Raw genomic sequence first — 20584 nt, forward strand, 5'->3', positions numbered from 1 at the left:
ACACTTGATTCTGTTCGGAAAAGACGATGTTCTATCAATTTTTTACCTGCGGCGGAAATTAAATTGCGCAGCAGGGTGTGCTTCTGATTTTTATTTTTTATTTTTTATTTCATTAACTGCTGCGGGAGTTAACTCTGCGATTGAGGACATGATGGAAACGGCCCAGGTCGGGCTTGCTCGCTATCGAGTCCCTTGGTTCAGTTGGAGTGGGCCTTTCTGACGATTTGTTTGGGGCCGAGTCCCAAGCCTGTACGGCCGAACCCGATTCGCTGCTCCGGTGCCATACAAATCATCAGTAAGATCGAAATCTTCACGTGATTGAACGTTAGTTACGGAGGACACATAAACCGCAGCACATAGAGTACGAATACGAACCAGTACAAGTACGCTGTAATTCTCGACCAATCCGATCCTTGTACGTAGAAAGTAGCCGTTGGGCCGTCGAAGCTTGCACGCTGGAGAGCGCGGATCGTGAACACTTGCCCGATCCGAGGCTACCGCCTCTGGGATCAAACTCCAGGTGGTCGTCTTCGTCGCGCACCCGCGTGGCGCGACCCGTTCAAAGTCCAGAGGCACACGCCGACCCGCTGCATCTGCGTCGAGAGAGCCGCGTGCCCGCTCGCTCGACGGGATCAGATCTGGCGGCACTGGTCCAAAGTCCAAACCATAGGAGGAGGGCCGGCGGCGGCGCCACACGTCGCTCTCGGAACAGCTGACGACACGCGCGAGCCCTCTCAGGTCAGGCAGGGCACAGGCACACAAAAGCCAACGGAAAAGCGCGCGGCGTGCACAAACGCCGGTGCGTGGCCGTCGCTGTACTCGCGTCGCGGCCTCGGCCGCTTGACCGCGTACGCCCCCGGCCGCAGGCGAGGCTTTTTCACCGTTTCCCCTGACCCGACCGGCCAGCCGCCAAGTCCCGCCCCCCGTGCGCCGCCGGGCACGCGTGTCTCGGCGTACGCGCACCAGGGCGACGCGTGCGGCGAGCGCGTCCGGCGCCGGTTGGCTCGTAACCTCGCATGAACGGGAGAGTGCTAGTACTTCCGAACTAACTGTCCCATGCGGCGCGGCGAACGGACTTGGCTGCTCGGGGACGAAACGAGTGACGGCTTCGCGGCAGCTGCCAGGCTGCCACTACGAAGCACGCCAACGAACGGTGTCGTGTCGGTGCAAAGGAGGAGCACCGCCACCGCGCCGAGGCTCCTCTCCTGCGCTCGGCCATATTCTGAAGTCCTCCCTCCTCAGCAGCCAGCACAGGAGCACAGGGCAACGAACAAGCCTCCCAGCGCATCTGATACGAAACCAAATCCAAATAGGCAAACACTTTGGCTGATAAGGAGAGACAGGGAAAAGGGCTAGCAATTCCTTGCCCCTCTCCTCAGCGACGAGCTTTTTGGCGCGCATATGTCTGTATTCTGTGCTTGCAGTACAAAAATTCCCTCCAGAAATCTTGCTGGCGCGTTAACGCAACGCAACGCACGCCAGTTCCAGCAGCTCCTGTCTGCCGATGGTCGCGCACGCGAAGCGGTCAATTGCTTGCACGGACGCCACGACCACGAGACCGGCGAGGCCTGGTCGTGGATGCCGCGGCGTCGCGAGCCGGAGCCGACACTTCGTTTTCTGGTCCGAACTGAGCGGAGGAGCACGCCAAGGGAAAGAACCTTCTAGGCACGGGCCACGGCCGCCCCCACACGCACGCCGGCACGCCGCCTCGCCCCTGTAGTCTGTACACACGTGCTGCCCTGGCCGCCTGGGGCTGGGGCCAGAAGAAACCCAGAACGTTCAACACGAGGACACGCCCCCCTGGTGATGCACCAGGCACCCACGGCGCAGATCACGGTCAACAAGAGAAGACCTTTTGATCGTCTGCTGATCTCAGGCTTGCTGCGACACGGCACAGAGCCTCCTGAACCAGAGCCGCCTGTGCAGCTGCTGCGGTTTGATTTGGCTTCGTCCTCCATTCTCGCCTAGCTTCGGATGCTTTCCTAGTCCGATCACTGTGAGCGTCCGGGGTACGTGTTGAACTCTCTCACGCGGACGCGGTCGCTGTCCGTGTCTAGAAGCCGAGACGACCGAGCCGTTCCCAAGTTTTTTCCCCCAGGATCCACCGTGTTCTCTCGTCAGGCAGCCCCGTCCTGGTTCCGGCAAAAATTTCTCGATATTCTCCTGCTCGGGATGGGAGGCGTACGCCCCGTCCCGGTTTGGGCAAAAATTTCTCTTGCTTTCGCGTTAAGGCTTGGATTTTGACCCGTATCCATCATGTCAAGGTCAGGTCGTTTTACTGCGGGTTGCTTTGGACGTTGATGACGAAGCCGACGTCTCAGGGGGCAGCGGCCGAGCTGTCCGGCCACCAGACTTGCCGTGCACCGCCTTTTTTTTCTCAAGTGGCGAACTGCAACTGAAAAAACTTGATTGATGAGACAGAGACGTTGACGAAATATTGGTACGGGAAAAAAAAGGTACAATAACTTGCTGGTTTGATTCGGTAAATATTAGCTGAGGTCTATAATGCAGTGGTGATAACGATGTGCTGAGACGATGGGGGTACGGTCTGATTCTTTCTAATCTTGGTGACGGAGACAATCCCAGTAGCATATTTTTCACGACCGGTTCAGAGCTTGACGCGCACTGCGTGAGCACGGAGAAGTTGGGAACCTGGTACTTCTCAGCACCGGGAAAGGAAATTGCGAGAAGCAGCTTAGGATATCTAAGTGTACGTGTTTGGCAGCACGACTGCTCACCTGTCACCGCAACGCGCAGTGCACGCCTGCAGAACGAAAGAAGGCTCTTCAGATGGCACCTTTTCGAGACGTAACGCATCATCATACGAGCAAACAACCTTTTTTTTTCTGGTACAGTTAAGTGAGTGATTAAGGAGAGTATCTATCCAAGGACTCGAGCCATTACCGGCAAAGCAAAACCGGGTACGGTTAGCTTGTCGCTTGTCAGGCTCATCATGCGACAAAGCAATGGACGACGGGGTTCCTGCGAGGCGCACGCAGCAAAGCTCTGACGCGACAACGTGAATCCCAGGGTATGCTGCCAATTTTACCAACGTACTACGTGGATATACTACCACATACTTTCCGTGAAAAGGACTCGGGTTCGACGTGGATTACCCGGCAACTTACCAGCACTTTTGCCGCGTATAGAAAATTCAAGTAGGCAGAGCCACCTGTCAGTCACGTCCAGCACCAACTAACCCGTATTCTAAGTACGCCTTCAGTATTCCTGGTCCCACGCGGAGCGTCAAGGTTTCTATAAATATGTGAACGTGTACGCCACTTTACCCTGTAGAAAGATGCCACTGGGTGGAGTTTTTTTTCTAAAAAAACAAGTGCACAGAAAATAGAGGAGATGGAGCATCCTTTTTGTCTTGAAGAAACGCGAAAACGAATTGGAAGCCATGTGGCAGCTTGGTCGAGCAGCTGGCCTGTACTTTTCCTCACCAACCCACATGGAAAACCGGTAACAAAAAAGCATGCAGCCCCCTCGGCGTCCCAAACTCGCGGTGCGTCGTGCACTGTGCACAGCAAGAGACAAGGCCGCTTTCGCCTCCCGTTTTCGGAGCGCGCGGCGCTTCGAGAAATACCAGAAAGATGCAGGGAAAAAAGGAATCCTCGATACGTGGCGAGTTCGAATTGTTCGCCGACGGTTTTGGTCACGCAGGATGTCAGGTTGCAGCAAAAAAAAAATAAAAAAAAGGAATGGAATGGCTTGGCAGCGACGTCAAGCTTTCACTGCCCTCCTGCCTTGCAGTCCAAGGAGGTGAGATGCCGCGGAGCTGCCTGCCGGTTGCGTCTCGCGACCCCACGACGACATGGCCTTCGAAAACCATAGCGCACAAATTTTCCGCGTGCGTCACGAGGTGCTCATGTGTGCCGTGGGGTTGGTGCACTGTGCACAGTTGAAGGGAGGGAGGAGGCCGGAGCACACGTGGGATGGGTGAGAAGGTGAGTGTCTCTGAATTTTGGAATTTTCTCCCTGAAAAAAGAATGGTCTCTGGATTCTGAAATGCTCTGCTTATTATGTGGTGCGACATGGTCCTTGCAGCTTGATGACCATCGAGTTGGCTCTACTTTGCGCCTAGGACTCTCCAACACGGAAACCCTTTTCTAGAAATACTACGTTCACAAAAGGGCACTCGGCATCTTTATTATTCCAATGGTGAAGCAATCAAACACAAACAACTTAGTGTTCATACAGAAGATTCCCACAAACACTTGCATGCGAAGAAAAGCAAAGAAAAACATTTTTCATCTCGCAAATGGCGAAGCCAATAATTCGAAAAAGAAATTCACATTCTGAGAGAGAGAAACATTACTATACATGTGCACGTTTGGTTAGCACTTTAGCACGCTACCTCGGGGGAACGACCACGGAGGTGGAACCAAGCACATGGCGCCACGTGTAGGTCAGCCCAGCTAAAAGCGGTCACTGCATACGAACAAAAATATCAGAAACCATATCATTGGGCACACGCTGCTATCAGCTGCTAGGCTGCAAAATTGCACTGGAGCAAATAGCATGTCTCTTCCTTTTTCTTTTCAAGCAAATGAAGCTGACTTGCAGGCCGTTCTTCTAGTTTATGTGGCAAGTCTGAACTAAGATTAGCCGTAGCATTATTTGTCCAGGGTCATGCCAGCGGGATACAACTCGTCGTGCACGAAGTGATGCTACTACCGTGCAGCGTGAATTTTCCGGGCCGGGTCACGGTAATCTCCCTATCAAGGCTGACTATTTGTAGCACCCCATCCCCACGGTAATGGGCGATTGGTTACCGATTCGCTCCTCCAACTTTGGAACCCGCAGGCCGCAGATGCCGCCTTGCGCATTCGTGATCCTGCAGGTGCGGCAGGCCAAAATGGGCACATCCATCTGTTCATGATCGCTTCGAATTGGCCATCCAGCAGGCGTGAAACTTTTTAAATTTCTTTGCCGGACAATTCCAAACGAAACAAGATGCTCGTGCGCCATCCACTTGGCAATTTGCCACAAACACTAACCCCTGTCACGGGCTCGCTCATGTGCTAACCTAACCCGTGGCCGTTGCCAACGACACAAGAATAAGCCCCAGAAAGGAAAACTATGGAGATAAAAAAAAAAAACTAACGAGGAAGAAGACGACGAGGAAGAAGAAGCACTAGAACGACGTCGAAGCAGAGTGGCGTCGCCGTACGTATCTACACAGCGGGTCGCGCTAATCCCATTTTAGCCCTAATTAAAAGGCCCGGCCAACCGAGCGATGGGTGAACGCGTAGGCAAGCAAAGCAGCGCCCCGAGCAGCGGGGCCAGCCAACGCAGCGCAGGTGGGGCCCACAGCTCCCACGCGTGCTTTATTGGTAACGCCACATATAAATGTCCCCGATAAAACGACTCCACCGATCGACCAGGCTGCCTGCCATCGATCCATCCAGCCAGCCAGCGCCACCACCCCAACGAACGCGTACACCACCAACGACGCCGACCACTTCCAGGGAGGAAAGAAAGAAACCACACAACCCGACCCGACCGACCCGACCCCCGCGAGGGCGAGGGCGAGCGGCGAGCCGGCGGGGAGGGGATCCTTCCCCTCGTCGGCGGCGGCGGGGGCGGCCATGGGCGCGGCCTCCCGGGCGATGTGGGCCGGGCTCGTGCTGGCGGCGTTGTTATTGGCGCAATCGCCGGCGGCGGCGGCGCTGCCGAGGTTCGCCGAGGCGCCCGAGTACCGGAACGGGGAGAGGTGCCCGGCGCCGGTGGCGGCCGCGGGGGTGTGCGACCCGGGCCTGGTGCACATCGCCATGACGCTCGACGCGCACTACCTCCGGGGCTCCATGGCGGCCATCTACTCGCTGCTCAAGCACGCCTCCTGCCCGGAGTCGCTCTTCTTCCACTTCCTCGCCGCGGAGGGCGGCGGGGCGCCGGCGGTTGCAGACCTCCGGGCCGCCGTCGCCGCCTCGTTCCCCTCCCTGCGCTTCGAGATCTACCCGTTCCGCGCAGACGCGGTCGCCGGGCTCATCTCCGCGTCCGTGCGCGCCGCGCTCGAGGCGCCGCTCAACTACGCGCGGAACCACCTCGCCGACCTGCTCCCTCGCTGCGTGCCGCGCGCGATATACCTCGACTCCGACGTGCTCGCCGTCGACGACGTGCGCAGGCTCTGGGAGACGCGCCTGCCCGCCGCGGCGGTCGTCGCCGCGCCAGAGTACTGCCACGCCAACTTCTCCCGCTACTTCACCGAGGCCTTCTGGAACGACCCCGTCCTCGGCGCGCGGGTCTTCGCGGGGCGCCGCCGCGCGCCCTGCTACTTCAACACCGGGGTCATGGTCATCGACCTCCGGAGATGGCGCGTCGGCAACTACCGTCAGCGCATCGAGTGGTGGATGGAGATGCAGAAGGAGAAGAGAATCTACGAGCTTGGCTCCTTGCCTCCGTTCTTGCTCGTATTCGCCGGCGAGATTGAGGCCGTCGACCACCGGTGGAACCAGCACGGCTTGGGCGGCGACAACGTGTTCGGCAGCTGCCGACCCCTCCACAACGGTCCCGTCAGCCTGATGCACTGGTCCGGGAAGGGCAAGCCATGGGACCGCCTCGACGCCGGCAAGCCTTGCCCGCTCGACCACACCTGGAAGTCGTACGACCTCTACATTGGAGAGAATGATTCATCAGCATCAGGGCAGTCCCGGTCTGCCCTGTCATCATCGGCGGCATTGCCTGCAGGGGTGTTTTCTTGGTAGAAGAAGGTCAAGACATGCACAATAATTCATTGGTTTGGGGGTGCCGTGGTTCTTGGCTGGTAATGGAATTGCCTTGCAATGCATTGCCACTGGCCACCACGGTTGCTGCTGCCGCTGCAAGCGAGCTGCCGCCTTCGGCTGTACAGGACAGTGAGGGGAGGGGCGGTATGCACATTGCGCTGGCGGCAAGGGGGTGAAGACAGTGAATAGAGGGAGAGCAAATTCTTGTTCATTTGTACTACGATTCAGATTGATTCATTAGGCTGTGATTGGTGGTGACTATCAGGGGTTGGAAGGAATTACTTGATTGGTGGTGTACAATTCATTTGCAAATTACTGTTGTATTTGAGACACAGCCCATCCGAGAATGGCCTAATCTCCTGCTGTTGCTATTTTCCTTGCTATGTTGATCTAGGATTGGATGGCATAATAGCTGTTTCTGTTTTGCTTTTTATGCTCATCAAGAATGGCCTAACCCATTGATGTGCTTGTCTTCCTTCCTTCATCAAGAATGGGCAAGCATGTGAAAGGTTCTGTAGTTTTGGCATTTGTTAGTAGCTTTACACTCTATTTGCTTCTTCAACCTCTTCCCCTAATTGCAAGCATGTTTTCCTTGTCCATCTGTTTTGCTGTTGAGCTCCAAATGTTGCTTTCCTGTGTTCTGGAAGTCCCTGTTGCTCTGGTGATGACTAGTTTGTTCTGACTTGTGAGCTGGGGCCAATAGTGTTTCTTCAGTATTACACATTACCTGGAGCATCTGGAATTTAGAGCATTAGACTATGCGAGGATCTTTACAGATGGATGTGCACCTAGAGAGCTGCAAAGAATGGAGGAAAACAGCAACTATATTTTGGTTAGTTAGGATGAACTTTTTTATATCAGAAAGTGGAGGCGTAAGACGGGGACTTCTCAACAGACTCATAATACAGTGTTAATACCACTTGTAATCCCCCAACTAACGCCACCTAAATCTCCACAAAACCAGTGAGACAGATAACCTCTCTTTAAATTATCGGTCACGGGCCTCCGAATCTTTGAAAGCAGATATCAGGAGTGCATGCAGTAGGAAAGGAAACCAGTTTTTCGAAAAAAAAGAAAGGATACCCTGCCCATTTGAAACCTGACATAAAACATCATTTCACAACTCCGAAGGCCGTTTTCTGAAATTGTAGCAGCATCGCAAATATGTTCTGTGTTGATTGGTGAAGGCTGAAAATGCAGCAGCTTACTGCTGAATAGGCATCTTCCATGTGCAATGGCATCTCTGATGATAACTTCCTGACTAGCTGTAGACTTTTGCAGCTGGACTGAACATCTTGCTTTCAGTACAGACTACAGAACAATAAACTGTGATATCTAGTAGGATTCTGAAAAAAACAAAACAAATCGCTCTCCTACTAGTGCCATGAGCCGATAATGTGCAGGGACAAACTGAGACCGCCGGGCCCTGATCGGACGGCTCTGGAGCACGGTATCTGTTCCCCACATCGGTTGGCTACTACACTACGCACAGCCGCCCAGGCTGGACGCCGGCGGTGACCAGCTGGAGAGATGGAAACGCGAGGCAAGTGCACCTAATGATTGCCTGTATTCCTCCTTGGCCACTGCATTCCTCCCTTTCCCTTTCACATATGGCCCCTCCCCCCCCCCCCCCCCCTCTCGCTCTGTGTATCCATCACCTCTTGTGATTTGTGAAGTTGTGTGGGTGCGATGAACTCCATCCACCCACACCCACTGCCGGTCATTAACCACCCTACGCCATCGATCGTATTCAATTCCTTTCACATGCTTCATGCCCGTACGCCCTCCCGCCCGGACAAGCGCACGAGTTCTTTTAGGCCGGCGGCCAGCGCCAGCGCCACGCCACGCCAATGATGGGCACGGCCCAACGACATCGGCCTGCGATCCTGAGAAGATCGCCGTGGTTCATGCACATCATCAGGCGAGGCGAGGCAGGCCACCCTCCCTCCTGGAAGCTACCGGCTTCCCGCCACCATTATTGGCAGGTCCGGTTGGTGCCGCCGCCGCTGTGTCGGCCGGCCGGCGAGGGCACAACACCGAACACGTTGGAAGCTTCGGAGACGGTGATGTGATCAGCCGGTGCGAGTTCTTTCAGATTGACGGCGTGATGTGTTGGCCATTGTTAGGAACGGACCAATGGGAGATGGCATTCGGTGGTCGCTTGGAGCGTAGCATTTGTGACGAACGGAAAAGTGTTTAGGCTGCGCCAGGGTTTCGTTAGGAGATGATCGATCATCGTTCACGGAGAGGGAGATGGATGGCAGCAGCAAATGGCGCCAAACTATAGGGGGACAATCGGACAAGTAGCTTGAACTTTTCTGTTCGATCAAAAGTGGAGGGCAGCACTCGGGAGTAAGTAATGATAGGGGCCAGCATAACAAACTCGATCATCAGGCACCTAAAAACCAACCACCGCGAGGCATCGATCGCGCAGCCGTGGCCACCGAAGCCCCTCTCGTCGTTATTCTAATGCTAATGCCGAGATCGACGTCAAGCGAGAACACCGTGACGGCAAGCATTGGCGACATTGACGTCGGGTCCTGCTGACCAAGACTTTGGCTCGTTCAGTCCTCCTTGCCGAATACAAAGCTTATTGCCGAACGTCGAGATTTTTGATGAATTTTCAAATAAATAGTTTGAATTCCGCGTAAATTGGAGCGGAGCTTAGCTCGGTTGGTCAGCCCGCGTGGATGCGAGGTTGGCAATCAGAGTTCAAATCCCGCAAGTCATGTCTCCAGTAGAGTGAAGGACGGACTGGTTGGGATTTAAATCTCGGTTCCTATGCCACGTTCCTCGGGATGGTAGGAGGCTAATCTACCCTCTGTTCTCTAAATTCCGCGTAAATTGGGGGGAAATTCCTACAGGGAATGCAATATGGTTAAAGCATTTTCGTCAAAAATATGGTTAAAGCATCGTGCGTTCTTGCTTCCAACAGCTCCCAACGACTTCTTCCCGTTCGTTGTCAATGTAACGATTAAGTAGCGCAAGAACAACGGATGGTGGGGCTATGCGTCCGACAATCCGAGTGTGAAAACCTTGGAATATCTCGCAATGATTTCAGCTCGTCACTTGTGCTTTTGTCTGTGAGCTGATTTGTTAAGCAACGATCGAACAGGAATCTGACAGCGCGGTGGGTCACCTAAATGCGTGCAGGTAAGCTTACTCCCTGGGACGAAAGGGATATCACAGGCCCGGGTTAGTGAGTAGTACAGCACAGCCGCCGGCTGCCGGCCGTCCTCTGCTCGCATTCGGTGCGCACCAACAGGCCTGCTCCAAAGGAGTCTGGGAGTGCAGGAAACTTGTCGTCAGTCTTCCATGACACAGCAAGGAAGGATTTGGTGAGGTAGTAGCGGCTGGTGCCAGTGACACCTCACTCTCTTGCGAAAACTCGACGTGAGAGAGATACTGTCCAAATTGCCTAGTTCATCAGCATTTCCTTGTCATCAGCATTGGCAAGGAAAGAAAAATTACATAACATTCAAGAAAATTCAGTTCCCCCAAGAGGGTATTGAAATGTGAAACAATCGGTGCCGGTTCATCGCTGCTGCTGCATCAGCATCATGCTGCCGAAAATCCTGCAGGTGAGATCACACAGAAGACAACGAGTAAATGGCAGAGGCCGGGCAAAGTATAGAGTCTAGTGAAGTAGTCTACTCCAAGGCATCTACTTGGGGTGGAGGCCGGGGCACCCTTTGCTTGTGTCCTAAGCTTGTGGAACAGACACAGATGCAAGCCTCGCGTTCCAAGGCTGGTCCTGCTCCTGCACAACACACTAAACCCAAACAATCCGGGGAATAGTTTCAGAGATAGGCACCACGCTAGGCACAATGGATCAGAAAGGGTCGAGGCTTGGAGGGTGAGACCCAGATGGAAAGGAAGCTAGCGAGCATCCCTCGAGAACATGAGAGAGCAGCAGATCCGAGACCAGCTGCGTGCACAGGCGTCGTTGTCGAAAAGAAAAGGGCCTTCTTTGCCTGCACGGCCAAAAGCACAGCCAGCATGGGCAGAAATGCGAAAGGGATCAGCATGGGAGGGCCATCAGCGGGGGGCTTCGTTAGCACATGATTTGTTTGGTCATTTGGACAAAAGCTGTATGCGTTTTACAGCTCTATCTAGTGGTCTCCATTCTCTTTTCTGCCTTCCATCCTACCGCCCCCGTGAGCAAAATGGCCCATTTTCTTCTTCATCCGGCCCATAGCCAGCAGATCAAACGTTACTTCAAACAGAACTGTGGCCCAGTTAGGCCACAGAGGAATTGGGCTGGAGGCCTGGACTTGCTGCGGTGAGAACTTTCATAGCGATATGTGATTGGGATACAGATAATCATTTCAACTTTTTTTTTTGAGATTAGTAGTGTGGGCACGATCTGCTATGAATAAATATAGTGAACGGAGGGAGTATTGACTAAATCGTGATCACGGTCTCGCTCGCAAAGCACTCCAATTATTAATGACTAGAGTGTTGACCTAATTTGCAAAGGCGAAAGGAAAAATCGAAAAAAAATGACAGGGTCAAGGTCAAAAGGTTGCTGGTTAACGTAGCGAGGACTGACGGCAGTGTTGGAGAACAAGCACCGTGTTGAAATATACGAGAATTTGCTCCAACTTCTCACACTCCGTCCAGGTCAACAAAATGCTTGGAAAAAAATGCCAGAAAGGAAGGTACCAGCCGGATTGTCCTAGGAAAGCCAACCCAACGAGCTGCTGAGGAGTGCGTGCGTGTGGCCGTGTGGGGTAATCGAACAAGCAGTCTTTACCTTGTGTCTAGGGCCTGTTTGGCGCCGCTTGTAGGGCAGCTTCTGCACAATTTTAAGCTGTGGGGTAGCCAAACGGTCCGCTTCCGCCCAGCTTCCGCGAGCAGCGCTTGTGGACGGCCCTTCTATCCGCGCTTCCTCCCGCAGCCGGACCCGAGCAGCTTATCGCGCTTATCCTCCACCCGTCTCTTCCCCGATCCCCAATCCTCCCGTGCCACCCCCTGCGCCGCCCCACGCGCCGGCCGGCGCCGCCCCGCGCCGCCCCCCGCGCGACGCCCCAGCACCGGCCCCCGCGGCGCCGCCCAGCGCCACCCAGCGCCGCCCCCCGCCGGCCCCCGCGCGACGCCCCCCGCCGGCCCCCGCGCGACGCCCCCGCGCCGGCCCCCGCGGCGCCGCCCCCCGCCGGCCCCCGCGCCGGCCCCCGCGACGGCCCAGCGCCGGCCCGCGCGACGCCCCAGCGCTGGCCCCTGCGGCGCCGCCCAGCGCCGCCCCCCCGCCGCGGTAAGAATTTCTCGCCCAAGCTGCTACTGTCCTCTGCTCTCTTGTCGCCGGCTGCTGTCTCCTCCGTCCTCTCTACACCCCAATTGCCTGTCCCATATCTAGTTTATCCAACTTGATGCTCTGCTTGACTGCTTGTATTTCCCGAGCTTTGACTTACATATGCAGCTACTCTGCCTCAGTGGTAGTGGTAGTGCGGTGCCATGGCTGAGATAGAAATGGAACAAACTGCTGCACCTATCTCGTCGGGGAAACAGTTTCCATTTCAGTCTGGAACAGTATCAATTCCTGGACTTTGCATACACAAATGCAGTGAAATGCGCTTTAGCTTCAGCTAAGAGGTTCTTTTGTATCGGATATATTATCAGATGTCTGCATTCTGTAAAAGCAGATTGACTAACAAGTTTGTTGTTTTACCATGCAAACATATTAGATGTTAAGTGCTAATATGTGTTCTTAGTTGTTTATGCATCAGAAATTTTTGTTGTTCATCCGTTTTCTTTGTTTGAACTGAGCAGAAATGATCGAGTGTTATATATAAAATTATTATGCTTGCACTACTGTAAACAATTGATGTCACATTATGTGGTAATCCATCTATAACGTAGCAATTAGCAATTGAATCCATGTCGATTTCTGTTTGTGCAATGGAAGAAAAGAAAGGTAGCATTCAAAAGAAAAGATGCCTACCCGATACAATCTTCGTAAAGTAAATTTGTCATTTCCTGCTTGTGGTATTGAAAACGAGTTCTGGAAGTCTCAAATGACAAGACAGCCATATCCTCTGTTAGCAACCATCTTAAGTGGATCAGGTGCTGCTTCTGTTATTGTTTTCTTTTGTAAAAAAACCCTTGCTTATTTGATTGCGGTCTTTTTCATGTTCTTTGATTTCTAGTTCAAAAGTAAGATGCCTACTCAGATCAATCTTCCTGAAGTAAATTTATTGTTATGTGATATCATGTACTAAGGCTTAAATGACAATTGACAAGACAACCACTCTGCTGTCAGCAACCACATAGAATGGATTTAGCTTGCCATCCTAAGATGATTGTTCAGTTATAACTCCGTCTATGTCGATGATGTCTAGTATTTGTTCACCTGAGTCATTAGTTCTTAAGAAGCTCAGACTCTGAAGTATGTTACCTTGTTCAAATAATTTATGTTAAGGCCTGATTGGTTGATTAGCAGCTATAGGATGAGAAAGCCAAATTTGGGCCCATCAAATTTTTTTGAAGACACTGGAATGGCTTTTGGAAGATAAGGCAATCATATTATCACTCTGTGATGTAACATGTGGTGTCAGTGTAATTACATGATAGAAATCTAGCAAGGCAGTAGCCTTAATACTACATAGTAAACTACTTATGTGCGCATTTGAAGTTTCCTATCCTAAATGTGATGTATGATGTATAATATCACATGCTTTCCCTGCAGTTACAAGAACCATTAGATATTGGTGGTCCATTCATGCTATGCCATATATTTGTATGCAACCTGGATTTATCATTTATAATTCACAAGATACAATTGTATGTTATTTGCTCATTTTTCCTCGACCACCTTATAACATCCTTTTAACATTGTTCTGGTGTCTGCTGAAACAGTGTGCCCGTTAGCGCACCTGCCCCAACTGCAACAGCTGGTCCAGCTCCCACTGCTGCGGCAATGTAAGTTTTAAATATTTCCTTTTAACTTTATTTGTTCACTTTATTTGTTGATTGACAAGACATCAGTTTCCCTCTTTTATTTGTTGATTGGCAAAACATGAATGGCATTCAATAGTGTTACAAAAGGTCTTTATTCCGTGAACTCCAGTGATTGACGCTTTGTGTTATTACCTCCTAGCGAACATAATTAAATGACAACCCATGGATACGCACCATATTGATCCTAATCTCAATCAATTTTTTTGTTTCGCGAACTTGAGAGTGAATTTCTTTGTTGAATTTGATGAATGCATAGATGGAGAATTTGCCAATAACAAAGACTAGGAAACCCAATGCACAATGGGATTCAAATGCCGCAAAAATTTTTAATGAGATATGTGTGGAACAAGTCTTGGCAAATAACAGACCATAAGGTTGTTTGAACAACAAAGGTTACGCCAACCTTATTAACCAATTCAATCAACGGACGGGTAGGAATTACACCCGTGTTCAAATGAAAAACCGATGGGATGCATTGAAAGCTGATTTTACCACATGGAAGACACTACTTCTTAGTGCGTCTGGACTGGGAAGAGACCCAAAGACCGGTACAATTGCGGCCAGTAATGAATGGTGGGAAGAAAAAATTGAGGTACGTTGTGTTTGATTTTGTTGTGTATCTCTTTATGTTGTTGTATAATAAATATAAACTTGTAGAGTTTTTGTGTTTCAGGCCATGCCGTTGTGCAAAAAAATTAGATTTGCCCCTTTGGAAAATGAAGAAGATGTTGAAATCATGTTTAGTGGTGCGTCCTGCACCAATGCAAATGCTGTGGCTCCAGGTGCAAGAGAGGGGTCAGCAGATAATGGTAGTGAGGATGTCCAAGAGGTGCATCCAAGTTCTGCTGAAAAACAACCTGCAAAAAGAGGTGCTGCTTATAAATCTCCAAAGAAGCCAAAGAAAAATTTTAGAGATGTGCAGTTCAAGCGTTTTGTGGACTCATTTGTGGAGAAAGCTAGTTCAAGCTCTGCAATTTCTGCACCCACTGATCATGTTAGGCAAGAGATAGCAGAAATGTTGCAATCAGTCATTGAAGCTGGGGCATGTGAAGGAAGTGATGAATATTTTTATGCCACCCAACTCCTGATCAAAAAGGAATTTAGAGATGTGTTTGTCACTCTTAAAACCCCTGAAGGGAAGCTTGGATGGCTTAAGAGGACTTGGGAAGAGAGGAAGAAACGCTAGAGATTACTACTGTATTGTATTTTCAAATTATCATTTGTATTGTACCTAAATTAATTTAGTGTGTTGTATGTTTTAATTTAGTGTGTTGTATGCTGAACCAGTTTTGAATTTCGAATCTATTGACACACGGTTTTTAGTTATCTGTACAGATGGCTTTTACTTCAAGTGAGTCTAATGATTCTGAAATGGCAAGTAATTCAAGTGAATCAAGTGGTTGGATGTATGAAGCAGCAGCAATAGCAGCTTATGCAATGCTTGATTCTGGGATATCTTCTTCAGAAAAGAAGCCACGAAAAGTGCCAGAAGAATCAGGTTATCAATTTATTCAGAGGCAACTTAGAAATGAAGAGAGCTGCTATACCATGTTTAGAATGGGAAGGTTAGTGTTCTATAACTTGCATGAGGAATTAGTTAACAATTATGGTTTGACATCCTCGGATGAGATGTGCTCGATTGAAGCACTTGGTATGTTCTTATGGATGTGCGGTGCACCTCAATCAGTTCGGCAAGCAAAGCATATTTTTACACATTATTTAGAAACTGTGAGTAGTAGGTTCAATGATGTCTTAGAAGCTGTGAATCTTTTGGCTGCCAAAACTATCAAACCCGTAGATGAGACCTTTGCTGTGGTGCATCCAAAAATCCGAGAGCATAGATCCTGGCCTCATTTCAGAAATTGCATAGGTGCAATAGATGGAACACATATTGAAGTCATTGTTCCACCATCTGAGCAGGCAGTGCATATGAATCGACATGGATATTGCAGTCAGAATGTTATGGCTATTTGTGATTTTGACATGAGGTTCACATTTGTGGTAGTGGGATGGCCTGGGTCCGCTCATGATACTCGCATATGGAGGGACACTGTGTTCAATAAATACAAAAATAATTTTCCACATCCTCCCGACGGGAAGTACTATCTTGTTGACTCAGGTTATCCAAATAGAAAGGGCTATCTAGCACCTTATAAAGGTCAAAGGTACCACATCACAGAATTTCAAAATGCTGGCCAACCAATTGGGTTGAAGGAGTTGTTCAACCATACTCACTCATCGCTTAGAAATATTATTGAGCGTTCATTTGGGGTGCTCAAAATGAAATGGCGCATTCTTTTAAAAATGCCGAGCTACTCAATGGAGAAGCAATCAAAGATTATAATTGCTTGTATGGCGTTGCACAACTTTATTAGAGATAGCAATTTGAGTGATAATGACTTTGATACACTTGCATCTGATGAGACATATGTTGATGGGGATGCGGGAACTAGTACTAGTAATGTTGATGATGAGCAAGATATGGGAGATGTACGAGATGCTATTGCGCAAGCATTGGCCGGAGGATATTGATAATGTAATTTGCGCAAAAAAATGATGTAATGACACTCTATTATCTAATTTATAATTATATTATCTAATTTATAATTAAGTTATCATTATCTTATTTAACAGTAATTTATGATTAATTGTTTGATATATTTATGTTCTTAATAATTCTATTGTTATTCTGTTATAAAAATAAATAAATATATATCTATACATAAGAAATACATGTATTCAGCAAACAGCAAGGGTATTTCAGTCATTCCTCACTTCATACAGGATTTCAGCCCATTCAATAAGCAGTCAGCCAAACAGTTAACTTCTGTGACCAGCTGCTTCTTTAACAAGCTGCTTCTCAAACCAGCTAGCCACCAGCTGGCTTCAGAATAAATTTCAGTTGTGCCAAACACGCCCTTAATAATGGAGTACGAAGCAGAAGAGCGCCGTCGCATCTGCAAGACTGCACTGCAACCACGCACATCAATGCTGCATGATAATATGGCCCATTTATTTCTGGCCCTGGCCCAAATGCAGTAAAGTGAAATGTTCCCTTCAGCGCAGGACTTGGGCCCGTTCTGATCTGGGCTCCTAAATTGCTGATCCAGCAACTTAACTACGGCTAATAGAAATAAGCCCACGCGATGACCAGCACAGATTTCTGCTTCCACTGGCCGCATCTGAAGACTGAAACATGAGCTTCGAGAAGGAAAGTCCCCATGATTGGTCGCTACGGCTATTCCACACGCGGTTCCCCAAGGCAGGAAAGCACTGAACGTGCTTTCAGACTACCTGGTACTGGTACTTTGCTAATAGAAATTCCCAAGAAATTTCGAAAATTGATACCCAATTTCGAAATTTCGCGAAATGGATGTCAGAAATTCCATGGTCTAACTGCTCTGCACTTTGGCGGTGGAAACTAAATAAAGGCTTCCCATAAAAATGTCAAAGTCTCTTTTGCCTAGTAGGACTCTCACATTTGTATTGCAAGCATGTGACCGAAGCCCAGCCCAGCGGTCGATGCCGGCACTCACAAATCACCCTAATTGTTAAAGACTAGTATTGGCCTAACTTCCAACGGCAAAAGAAAGCATCGAAAAAAGAAGGGCCAGGGTCAAACGGACTCTGCTGGCTAATGTTGGCAAGCAGACACCATTTGGGCATTTGGCCACGACCACGTTGGAGCGTATGCATGAGAATGTTTCTCGCACTCTGTCCAGGTCAACAAAGTGCTTGGGAAAATTGCTTCCGCAGGACACCCGGGCAGATGGAAGGTTAGAGCTACCGTGTATAATCCTTTATCTAAAAAAAAAGAAGAGCTACCGTGTGCACCACGAACGCGGCTCTGTTGTTGTACGAGTGTTTTTCCCCACTTATTCATTTATTCGGGTTTTTTTTCTCGAGTGCTCAGGTAGCCAGGTCTATTTGGTTCGGTTTTCTGTCACTATCGGAGGAACGGTGGCCTTTCCCATGAATGAGCATCCACATGGCATGATAAATTAGAAAGGACAAAATCTAGTCAAGGCACGTCCTAGTGGCAACGAAAATGCGTAATTTCAAACTTCCATTTGATTTTTGTTTGACAAAAAAAGTTAAATTGAACCCGGCTGATAATATGATGGGTGATTCGGTGGGATTATTAGTGAACATAGTTTCCGGAGAAGCATGTGATGAATATTACTAAATACTCGTCATAGCAAATGCATTCAGCAAACTTATTGTTGGTACAACGACCGACAGGTAGACAAATACTTGAATTATGTTTTTCATTTCGCAAAGTAAATTAAGCAAGGAAGAGAAAATGGGCGCCAGAAATGCCTTGACGAAAAAAATAAATAAATAAAAAGAAATTCTTTCTTATTCAGGTCAACTCTAATGAAACATGATGAGCTTCGTACAGAACTAGAAGGATGTCCCTACATTATCTAAAATACAATTTAAAAAATTATCATCTTCTTATGTGAAAGAATGGGAGAAGATCAGGACCACAATTGAACTGGTAACGATGTTTCCAATCCATCATATTGAGTCACTTTCTCTCCAAAGCTACCCAATTAACACATCATACTCCTACACCACAATACTACCGTGCGTTTTCCAATGGTTCGATCTCATGCTAGGGTGTATCTCCACGTTAACATAGCTTTTCTTCCTGTCCTCAACGATTTACTGTCAGTTCAATAAGAAAAATGTCATGTGTCACCTAATTGATGTGCCTAGTACTCGAGACTAGCCTGATGAGTACCAAGAGCAATTTGGTATAGTGCCTGTTTCGTTCCGATTAAAATCGGATTCTCGGTGGAAAACTGCGAGAATCCCGCCAAACACTTCCAACGGAAGCTTGATTTTTTCCACCGTCGCTTCTCCGACAATCCAAAATACAACTAGCGACCGATTTTTCTGGTCGGCGTCCTTCCCCTCGATTCGCAGGAAAGCGACTGCATTTTCTTCACGCCCCTTGCGCCGCCGCCACCCCTTGCGCCGCCGCCGCCCCCGCTCCCCACTGCCGCCCCCGCGCGTCGCTGCGGCCCCGCCCCCTCTCGCTGCCGCCGTCCCCGCGCCCCGCTACCGCCCCCGCGCCCCCACGCGCCACCGCCGCCCCGCGCCCCGGGCCCCCGCACCGCCGCCCCAGTGCGCCGCCTCCCCTGCGCGCGCCCACCCCGGTGCGCCGCTGCCCGCGGCCCGCGCGCGGCCGCCGCCGCCCGCGCCCAAGATTCTCTAGGTAAGATGGTCTGCTTGCTCAAGGAAAACCATTTCCCATGATTGAAGTCTAACCATTTCCTCTGTTTATTTTTTCCCACTTAGCCCAATGATTAATTTTTTTCTATGCCTTTTGACACTGATAATTTATATTTTTCCTGCTGAATGAATGTTAGCATGAAAGAGCTGAGCAAGAAGGCAGATTTAAGGATGATTCTTTGAGAAAGCTACAAGAAAACTTACATAATTTGGAGACCAAAGCTAAAGGGAAAGAGCAACTTTGCAAAAACTTGCAAGAAAAGGTATATAATTGATGAGGCAAAAACTCTTCTTTTGTTTCTTGGTTATTGTCTTTCACTTGTACCTGACAGCCTTTGAAACATATATTAGGTAAAAGAGCTTGAAGGGCGTCGTGTATTTTTGGATACTTTACTCACATACCAGAACCAATTCCCAAAGCCTCCCAATGGAAAGTATTATCTTGTAGACTCCGGATATCCTAATAGAAAAAGGTATCTTGCACCTTATAGGGGACAAAGGTATCATGTTTCGGAATGGCAACATCACCAACCAGTGGGACAAAAAGAAATGTTCAATCAAGCACATTCATCACTTAGAAATGTGATTGAACGTTCATTTGGAGTGTTGAAGATGAAGTGGCGTATCTTGTTGCACTTGCCTAGCTATTCTATTACCAAACAAGCAAAAATTATAGTCGCATGTATGGCTCTTCATAATTTTGTTAGAGAAAATACCAATGAAGATCCAGATTTTAACTTCGATGTGCAAGATAATGCTACCGGTGGCAGCCAACCTACCATGATCGATGCTAGTGCTCCAGGAGATGATATTGATATGGGTGCCTTTCGTGACGCTATTGCTGCCTCTACGATGTCTTGAATATCATTGTAAAATTGTATTATTTATTAATCTATATTCATCATAACTATTATTTATTAGTTTATTTTATCATTATTATATATTTTATGACTATAATTATACTATAACAAAATTCTGGTACTAATAATATGCTTAGAATTAAAAATGGTAGAGAAATCCAATCAAAATGAGCTATTACAGGACTCAGGGGCACATAGGTCATTTTACAGTCAGAACAGACAATCCAGTAGAAATAATCAGGATTGCCAAACATCCCAGATTCTTCAGACAGCAGAATCTTCAGAGAATTATCAGAAAATCTTGATTATCAGATAAGCGATTCTCAGGTAAGCGAAACCAAACAGGACCATAGTTGTGTGCCCAAAAGCGACATGTGTGGGAATGTGGATGCGAAAATTGCTTCAAATGGTAACCTGCAACTACTACAGAGAACCGAGGCTTGCAATAACGGATGGCTGAGTGCACGACTCATTCAGAAGTAGGGTCACTCCTACTGAACGCGAGCGACAGCCAGCTCCCCGGCCGCGTGACGATCCTAATCCACTGACCTCTGCCTGCGTCGACGGTCCTCCCAACTCCGGTAGCCGGAGTGGAATGGGAAATTAACGCTGGTGGCAGCATGCACCAGAGCAGACAGGCAGCAGCCGCCGTGGCGTTTTGGACGCGGCGAGCGCTCCCGGCAGGTGATCGAGCACCAGCTCATTGGTGCTGGCGGCCGAATCCAACGACGCGGGTTGGGGTTGGGGAAGGGCGCCCGCCCCGCCGGCCATGTGCGCCCGAACCAAATCCACTGG

The 20584-nt window shown here is 49.5% G+C and overlaps 2 protein-coding genes and 1 non-coding gene across 3 annotated transcripts; all 3 read left to right on the forward strand.

Annotated features, from left to right (window-relative positions):
- Positions 1-5518: 5518 nt before the first annotated feature.
- LOC112875634 (probable galacturonosyltransferase-like 9) lies at positions 5519-7293 on the forward strand. Its single transcript, XM_025939562.1, has one exon. It carries the CDS (start codon positions 5595-5597, stop codon positions 6708-6710), a length of 1116 nt encoding a protein of 371 aa, XP_025795347.1. The 5' UTR covers positions 5519-5594; the 3' UTR covers positions 6711-7293.
- Positions 7294-12643: 5350 nt separating this feature from the next.
- Positions 12644-12761, forward strand: LOC112879151. The gene has a single exon (XR_003225976.1). It is a non-coding gene; the product is annotated as a small nucleolar RNA snoR104 (small nucleolar RNA).
- A 1358-nt stretch (positions 12762-14119) lies between these two features.
- LOC112898766 lies at positions 14120-16220 on the forward strand. Its single transcript, XM_025967056.1, is given in 5 exon segments — positions 14120-14280; positions 14362-14751; positions 14753-14890; positions 15024-15253; positions 16064-16220. Coding segments are annotated over 5 exon segments (1053 nt in total). The 5' UTR covers positions 14120-14142.
- The last annotated feature ends 4364 nt before the right edge of the window (positions 16221-20584 follow it).

This window comes from Panicum hallii, chromosome 1 (genome assembly GCF_002211085.1).
Source record: "Panicum hallii strain FIL2 chromosome 1, PHallii_v3.1, whole genome shotgun sequence".
NCBI classification, from domain to species: domain Eukaryota; kingdom Viridiplantae; phylum Streptophyta; class Magnoliopsida; order Poales; family Poaceae; genus Panicum; species Panicum hallii.

Bases quoted from the DNA above. Each gene is read 5' to 3' on its own strand.
- LOC112875634 (XM_025939562.1), top strand. From the start codon at position 5,595: ATGGGCGCGGCCTCCCGGGCGATGTGGGCCGGGCTCGTGCTGGCGGCG.